The sequence below is a fragment of the Aegilops tauschii genome, chromosome 3 (assembly GCF_002575655.3).
Source record: "Aegilops tauschii subsp. strangulata cultivar AL8/78 chromosome 3, Aet v6.0, whole genome shotgun sequence".
Lineage (NCBI taxonomy): Eukaryota > Viridiplantae > Streptophyta > Magnoliopsida > Poales > Poaceae > Aegilops > Aegilops tauschii.
Window position 1 is genome coordinate 568505437 of NC_053037.3, and position 9138 is coordinate 568514574.

The window sequence follows — 9138 nt, forward strand, 5'->3', positions numbered from 1 at the left end:
GTCGGAGAGGTATCTCTGGGCCCTCTCGGTAATGCACATCACTATAAGCCTTGCAAGCAATGTGACTAATGAGTTAGTACGGGATGATGCATTACGGAACGAGTAAAGAGACATGCCGGTAACGAGATTGAACTAGGTATTGAGATACCGAAGATCGAATCTCGGGCAAGTAACATACCAATGACAAAGGGAACAACGTATGTTGTTATGCGGTTTGACCGATAAAGATCTTCATAGAATATGTAGGAACCAATATGAGCATCCAGGTTCCGCTATTGGTTATTGACCGGAGATGAGTCTCGGTCATGTCTACATAGTTCTCGAACCCATAGGGTCCGCACACTTAACGCTCGATGACGATCGGTATTATGAGTTTATGTGTTTTGATGTACCAAAGGTTGTTTGGAGTCCCGGATGTGATCACAGACATGACAAGGAGTCTCGAAATGGTCGAGACACAAAGATTGATATATTGGAAGGCTATGTTTGGACACGATGAGTTCGGGCATTTTCCGGAGTACCGGGAGGTTACCGGAACCCCCCGGGGAGTCAATGGGCCTTATTGGGCCTTAGTGCAAGAGAGGAGCAGGCGGCCAAGGTGGGGGCGCACCCCCCCAAGCCCAATCCGAATTGGGAGGGGGCCCGGCCCCCCTTTCCTTCTCTCCCTCTCCCTCTTCCTTCTTCTCCTACTCCAACTAGGGAAGGGGGGAAACCTACTCCTACTGGGAGTAGGACTCCCCCCCTTGGGCGCGCCATAGAGAGGGTCGGCCCTCCCCTCCTCCACTCCTTTATATACGGGGGAGCGGGGCACCCCGTAGACACACAAGTTGATTGTTTAGCCGTGTGCGGTGCCCCTCTCCACAGATTTCCACCTGGTCATATCGTTGTAGTGCTTAGGCGAAGCCCTGCGTCGGTAACTTCATCATCACCGTCATCACGCCGTCGTGCTGACGAAACTCTCCCTCGACCTCAGCTGGATCTAGAGTTTGTGGGACGTCACCGAGCTGAACGTGTGCAGATCGCGGAGGTGCCGTACCTTCGCTGCTAGGATCGGTCGGATCATGAAGACGTACGACTACATCAACCGCGTTGTCATAACGCTTCCGCTTTCGGTCTACGAGGGTACGTGGACAACACTCTCCCCTCTCGTTGCTATGCATCACCTAGATAGATCTTGCGTGATCATAGGATTTTTTTTTGAAATTACTGCATTCCCCAACAGTAACATGATGTAACTCCTCGTCAACCACAAGCTCATCTTGCGCTGCATACAAGCATGTGTAAAAGCCCTTGGATTTCAACATGTATATCCTCTTTGCTTTCACATAATACGCCACTAGCATTTTCTAGGGAAGAGTCTTATTCCTCTCTCTGGTCGCACTTGATCGACCATGGAAAATTCCCTGTTGCGATCTCCTGCTCGCAGCCAGTCTACACGGGACCGTAGTTCTGCCATGATCTTCTCCTTGTGCAAGAGCTCATTCAGCTATCGGGCAAACTCCTTCTCGAGCGAATTTCCCTTCTCTTATTTAAACCCATTCCTGACTTTCTTATTAGAGTCCCTACTCCCATCGGACTCAACTGACACCTTCTGTTCATTCACACGCCTTGCCCCGTCCAAATCCATGAGCAAGAATTGACTTGACGTAGAAGTGCGCATATTGTTATTGCCCATATCAATTCGACGATAAACTAAATTATTGTTTCCTCTCCCTCTATGTTCCCATTATCAGCAACACCTCCTCCTCTCGCATTAAAACGATATGTAGCATCTCTAACTTTCCCCTGACCTGGCTTCAGTGGAGATGTAGTCTCATCTCCGTCTTCCACTTCTTCTTCCTCCTCTAGCCAGTCCTTTTTATTGTACCTTGGTTTGTCCTTGATTCACCCGTTGTCCATTGCCCCAACTCCTTGTCGTACCCGGCCACTTGATTCTCCCTTTAAATGGGGCCACCCTTCTGCACCCCTTTCAGCCGGCTAGGAAAAAACACATATGCATGTCCTAGCAAGCCGCACGAAAAACAGAAATACGATATATTCTCATACTAGATATCATAGAACTTGATTTAGTTCGTTTGAGTAGAGTCGGGGCCTCTTTGATTGCAGGATTTTAAAGACGCGAAATGGGAAAAACCATAGGATTGGAATATCATGGTCATCTCAATCATACACAATTTTGGGCTGTTTGATTGCATTAAGGGAAAACAAAGGAATTTTTCGGTTTAAGTGAATGCTAGAAATTCTATGGAAAGCAGTACAAATAAATTCATAGAAAAAATTCCTACACAATTCAATCCTATGAATCAAACAACCAACATAGAAGAAAAAAAATCTAATCCTCCAAAATTTCTAAGAAAATTCTTTGAATCAAAGGAGTCTTCAAGTTGAACGTCAGAGGCTTCGAATCATGCGTTCTCTATGTATGATTGTCGATGTACGTTCGCATTTTATCGTTCCTTAGATAGTAAGTATTTTGGTCCTGGTGTTACTACTCATTTAGTGTAGCACCATCAATTCGTTCAATGGTCATGCATGCTGCACACGATCGCTTAATAATTTGCAAATCGTACTACTGATACTCTCTCCGTCCGAAATACTTGTCCTAAAAATGGTTATATCTAGATTTATTTTAATTATAGATATATTCGTTTTATCCTTTTTAGAAAGTATTTCCGGACGGAGGGAGCAATGCTCTTTTTGCGTCGAGGCTCGTGGTGCTACGGTGAATCGGGATGGACCAGTCAGTCATGTTCATGTCATCGAGGCTCGTAGTGCTACGCTACACGACCCATCCATCCATCCATCCAGGCCCCGAATCGGCAACAGAAAGCAGCACGGGAGTCTGCAAAGGCGTAAGCGTAACCGCAAAGCGGAAACCTGTCGTACAGTACACACGACCGTGCCAGTGCAGCGCGTTCCACATGCCAGCCGGCAGTGGACCGGAGTAAAAAGCAGCATCGCCTTCCGTCGCCTCCCAGTCCCCACCCCACCCAACCCCTCCCAGCGGCGAGGCGAGGCGAGGCGAGACAAGAAAACCCTCTCTTGTCCCCTCCGACCGGAGATCGATCGGCGATGGCGTCCGCTCCCCGCCTCGTCCCCAAGCCCGACCCCGACGCCCCGGCTCCGGCGGTCCCGCTCACGCCCGAGCTCTGCGCCGCGCTCCGCCGGGAGGCCGCCGGGCACGACCCGGGCGGCGCGGCCGCGGGGACTGCGCGTCTCACCCCCGAGATCCTCGCCACGCTGCCCCGCGAGCTCGAGCCCTCCCCCGACGACCCCTCCGACTTCGCCAACCGCCTCCGCCTCTCCCAGCAGCGCCTCGACGCCATCTCCGCCCGCCTCCCCTCCCCCACGCCGCCACGCGCACGGTCTCCCCTGCCCCCGCCGCCGCCGCGGGAGCCGTATCCCCTGCCCCCGCCCCCTCCTCCGCCCAGAGCGCGCGCCAGCCCGGCGCGGGCCTCGTCCCCGGCCGCCGGCGCCTCGGGGAGGAAGCGGCCGCGTGGGGTCCCGGGCGCCGAGATGGTGCGCGCCAGAGTCGCCGCGTCGCAGGCGGACATGCTGCAGGTGCGCAACATGGTGCGCCGCGCGCGGCTCATCTTCGAGGCGCTCCGTGGCCGCTGCCACCGCAACACCGAGCACCACCACGCGGGCCGCAACCGGGCGGACATGCGGGCCCTCAGTGCCATGATCGACGGGGAGCTCTGCCTCTACCGCGACGTGCGCATCGTGGGCCCCGTCCCCGGCGTCCTCGTCGGCGACGCCTTCAACTACCGCGCCGAGCTCCTCGTCGTCGGCCTGCACTGCCACACCCAGGCCGGCATCGGATACGTGCCCGCCAGCCAGGTCAGCGAGGGCCACCCGGTCGCCACGAGCATCGTCTCCTCTGGCGGGTACCTCGATGACCACGACAACGGGGACGTCTTGATGTACACCGGGAGCGGCGGCCGTCCGCGCAACGGCGGTGACCACCTCTCCGACCAGGAGTTCCAGCGTGGCAACCTCGCCCTCGCCTACAGCTGCAACTACGACGTCGAGGTGCGCGTCATCCGCTGCCACGACTGCGACGCCAGCCCCAGCGGCAAGCTCTACGTCTACGATGGCCTGTACAGGGTCGAGTCCTCCGCCTACGGCCCTGGCAAGTCCGGCCGCGAGGTCTGCCAGTTCAAGCTTGTGCGCCTGCCAGGCCAGGACGCGCTCGGCAGCAACACCTGGCGCTCCGCCAGAGACCTCACCGACGCGCTCGTCGCCAAGATCCGCCCCCCCGGCTACCTCACGATGGACATGTCCAAGGGCAAGGAGGCTGTCCCCATCCCTGTCCGCAACACGGTGGATCAGGACGTCTCTCCCCTCGAGTTCGAGTACCTTGTACGCCCTGAGTTCCCGGCGCCGCCCAAACCGGTGAGGCGCGGGCACAAGTGCTGCATCTACTCCAAGACGGCGTGCAGCGAGATGTCGTCCAAGTGCGCGGCGTCCGGCTGCGCCTGCGTGAAGAGGAGCGGCGGGGGCGGCCCGGCGTACAGTGCCGACGGCACGCTCGTGAGGGGACGGCCGGTGGTGTACGAGTGCGGCGCGGGGTGCGGGTGCCCACCCAGGAGCTGCCCCAATCGCGTGACGCAGCGGGGGATGATGCACCGGCTGGAGGTGTTCCGGTCCAAGGAGACGGAGTGGGGCGTGAGGACGCTGGACCTGATCCAGCCGGGCGCCTTCCTCTGCGAGTTCACCGGAGACGTGCTCCCCGCGGATCACCCCCGCATTGCCAACGCGAACACCAATGCCAGTACCGGCGCGTCAATGGAGGAGTGGGGAGGCATCGTCGACCCGAGGAAGTTCCCGCCGAGGTGGAGGGAGTGGGGGGACGCCCCCGCGGCCGTGCTTCCGGACGACGGCGAGGAACCACCCCGGTTCACGCAGTGCCCGGCGCCGGGGTACGTGATCGACGTGTCCAAGAGGAGGAACTTCGCGGCCTACATCAGCCACAGCGGCGCACCGAACGCGTTCGTCCAGCTGGTGGTCCGCGGCGACGAGGACGAGTCGTGCCCCCACCTTATGGTCTTCGCCATGGAGACCATCCCACCCATGCGCGAGCTCAGCATCGACTACGGCGTCGATCAGTGATCGATCGGCAACGTTTCCTATATACGCGTTGTTCTGCCATTTACATTTACATTTGCCATGAATCGTTCTGTCATTGTTGTCAGTTGTAGCATGGATGAAAGCGAGGCACCTCTCGCTGAACTGTATGCTTTGCTTTCCTTTTCTGTGTCTGTAAATTTTCTCAGTCTCAGTCAATTGTTCAAATCCAACTTGTCCTGACTTATAAGGACTTAAAAAATAATAACTGTCCCGAGTTAAGTTCCAGACACTTATTTTAGAACAGTTCCAGTCAATTCCAACATCCAGTCCGAGCAAAGCCAGCAGATAGGAAGTATTCGTTTTTTTAACATTATAAACTTTATTCCTCAAACAATTGACATGTCGTTTACAATGTGGGAAATAATGAAGTCGGGGATAGTAGAGTCACAGAGTTCGGACGAATTAGAAACAAAAGAAAGTTTAGCTAAGTTATCAGCAACCACATTAGCTTCTCTGCAACAATAACCGTAGTCAATATTGGCGACATCTGTAGCGAGATGGATACATTCAGCTATCACTGCCACATCAGGACCCATATAATCATCTGCTCGTGTAACAGCCTCTTCCGCAAGTATGCTATCTCATTCGATGTATACCTTATTGCATCCAATTCTCCATGCTAGGTAGAGGCCATTCCGAATAGCACTCAATTCTGTTGATTCTGCTGCAAACATGGGGTAGAACCCAAGTTGCTGCCAAAATAAAATTTTCTTTATGGTCTCTCGCCACCGCTCCACTGGATCCTGAGAGTGTTTCCTAACAAAACGATGCATCCACATTAATCTTAACAGTACCTTCGATCGGTTTCTTCCATGTATGAATCTCTTTTCAAACTGGATGTTTTGGTGTTGCAGCTCTGACAAAGTTTGTTGCCAGAACTTTGATTGAAACAGCCGACCGATCAGGCTCCTGTATCATCTCTCCTTTGCCTACTTGGCGCCGCTGCCACCATATGTACCACGTAGCAATCAGGATTAGTTCAGCTGTGGGATGTCACCAATGGATGAGCGATTTTTCAGCATGATTTCTAAAGTAACTGATCCCGACCTGCCTTGCGCTACTGCCTCATCTATAACAGTTTTTAGCGCAAGCTCGGCCCAAACCTTGCGCGCCCGAGGGCAGCAGAAAAGAACAGGTTGAATGTTATCAATCCTTGTCTTGCGAATTGGACATTGTGGAAGGACTGGAGTGTGTCTTCCGGCTAAGACTCCAAGGCATGGTAGTACAGCCCCTGAGCACTTTCCATCCGAAGTGTTTTATTTTCCCCGGAGTGCGTAGTTGCCCAAGTTGTTTCCATATGGAGTTCAACTAAACGCTACCCTGTCCGTCTGACCTTACTATTTGGCTCCCAAACTGATGGTTAAACTCCATGTGGTACGCTGACTGAACCGAGAAGGTTCCTTACCTTGTATACTGTCACGCCACAAAATCTTCCACGACCTCCATTCAAAGGCGGAATTTGGATTATTCTAGCAATATCAACTGGTGAAAAGATAGACCTAATAAGGTCCAGATCCCACTGTCTCGTGTGAGGGTCTATAATTTCCTCCACTAGTGTTAACATTGTCCCTGCTCTAGGTGTTATAACCTTTCTTGATGCACTAGAAGGAATCCAAGGATCATCTCAAATATTTATTTGTGAGCCCGTTCCAACTCGCCACATACAACCTCTCTTGAAAGTCTGAATTCGAGCCACAATACTTTGCAAGTAAATGACGACCCTTTCTTCGGTCCAGCCTTTAATATTTCACCATTGGGGGTAATATTTAGCACTTAATACACGTGCACACAACGAGTCCGGATTTTGGAGAAGACGCAACCACTGCTTTGATAACATAGCAAGATTAAAGCTATGAAGGTCCCTGAACACCCAATCCACCCTTCTTCTTTAGTACACACAAGATTAAAGCTACGAAGGTCCCTGAACCAATGTATTTTCTTCTTCTCTTCTCCCCCACCCCACCCCAAATGCTGATATTTCATCAGTAATTGATTTACAAATTCCTTTTGGTAATTTGAATACTGACATTGCATAGGAAGGAATAGCTTGTGTTGCAGCTTTCAATAAAATTTCCTTTCCTTGCACTGAAAGAACTTTTTCTTTCCAACCTTTAAGCCTCTGACCGACTCTTTCAGTAAGATGTTGGAAGCAGTCACTCCGGTCAACTCTAACAATTGTTGGTAAACCCAAATATTTATCTAATAATGCTTCTGTCAAAATATCCAGGTCCCTACACACATCTTCCCTGACTCGAACACTTGTATTAGGACTAAAGAAGATACTGGATTTTTCCATACTTTTTCATTGTCTTGAACTGTCACAATATGTGTCAAGGATTCTTCTGAGTGTATTTGTGTTATGGGCATCAATTCTCATCAGAATCAGGGAAATGGCAAATAGAGGGTGCATTTATACACAGATGAATGCCCTCAATCCCACCTATCTCCTCCTCATGAGCCAGCATGCTGGATAATCCTTCTGAGCAGAGGAGAAAAGGATAGGGGGAAAGTGGGCCCCCTTGCTGCAGACCTCTAGTTCGTGTGAATTCGTCAGTCTTCGGAAAGTGTACCGTATGCTCATTACCATTAACATGAAAAGTGACATTGCCCTTGTTGCAATCATTAATAGCCGCCGCAGTATTCAAAAAGGGTCTACCAAGGATCATCGACATAGTGTTGTCCTCGGGTATATCAAGAATAACAAAGTTCGTAAGATAGTAACGTTTGCAACTACGACAGGCACATCCTGACAAAAACCGATGGGTATAGTAGTTGATTTATCAGCCATTTGCAAAGAGATTTCAGTAGGTGTCAACTTATTCAGTTCAAGTCTACGATAGAAACAGAAAGGCATAACACTAACACCGGCTCCTAGATCACATAAAGCAGTTTTAACATAGTTTTTTTAATGGAGCATGGTATAGTTGGTATTCCTGGATCTTCTAATTTCTTTGGTATTCCACCCTTAAATGTGTAATTAGCAAGCATAATGGAAATTTCAGCTTCCGATATCTTCCTTTCATTAGTAATAATATCTTTCATATACCTTAGCATAAGGAGACATTTTCAGAATATCAGTCAAACGTAAGCGCAAAAAGATAGGTCTAAGCATTTCAACAAAGCGCTCAAAGTCTTCATCATCCTTTTTCTTGGATGGTTTAGGGGGAAAGGGCATGGGTTTCTGAACCCATCGCTCTTTTTCTTTACCATGTTTCCTAGCAATATTAATGAAAAGTCTCTCTTATCATATCTTTTATTCTTAGGTTGAGCATCAACATGACATCATCATTGTCATTATCATTACTAGGTTGAGCATCAACATGACATCATCATTGTCATTATTAATGGGTTTATGTTCATCACCTGATTGTGTTTCAGCATCGGAAATAGAAATATCATTTTGGTTCTCTGGTCTATCTATAACAGGTTCACTAGAAGCATGCAAAGTCCTATCATCATTCTTTTTCTTCTTAGATGGACTAGGTCCATAAGTATTAATTCTTTGAGAATCTTGCTCAATTCTCTTAGGATGACCTTCAAGATACAAAGGTTCCTGAGTCATTTTACCACCTCTAGTCATAACTCTAGCAGCATGATCATTCATCTTATTATTCGTATCATTCAGCAAATCACTTTGTTCCTTAAGAACTTGTTCTACTTGAGTTTTTACCATAGAAGCATTCTTACTAACAATCTTGAGATCATTAACAGTTCTAAACATATAGTCACCCAAGTGTTCAAGCATATAAGCATTTTGTTTCAACTATCTACTAACATATGCATTGAAGTTTTCTTATTTAACAATAAAGTTATCAAATTCATCCAAGCATTGACTAGCAGATTTATTATAAGGAATATCACCTTCATCAAATCTATAGAGAGAATTTACCTCTACTACCTGTGTCGGGGTATTAAGACCATGTATTTCTTCAATAGGTGGTAAATTCTTAACATCTTCAGCTTTAATACCTTTTTCTTTCATAGATTTCTTTGCCTCTTGCGTATCTT

General features: G+C 49.6%; 1 protein-coding gene across 1 annotated transcript; it reads left to right on the top strand.

The window, feature by feature from the left end:
* The first annotated feature begins 2995 nt into the window (after window positions 1-2995).
* Window positions 2996-5355, top strand: LOC109749619 (histone-lysine N-methyltransferase family member SUVH9-like). Its single transcript, XM_020308568.4, has one exon. It carries the CDS (start codon window positions 3073-3075, stop codon window positions 5110-5112), a length of 2040 nt encoding a protein of 679 aa, XP_020164157.2. The 5' UTR covers window positions 2996-3072; the 3' UTR covers window positions 5113-5355.
* The last annotated feature ends 3783 nt before the right edge of the window (window positions 5356-9138 follow it).

Excerpts from the sequence above, each read along its gene's own strand:
- LOC109749619 (XM_020308568.4), top strand. The coding sequence starts at position 3,073 with ATGGCGTCCGCTCCCCGCCTCGTCCCCAAGCCCGACCCCGACGCCCCG.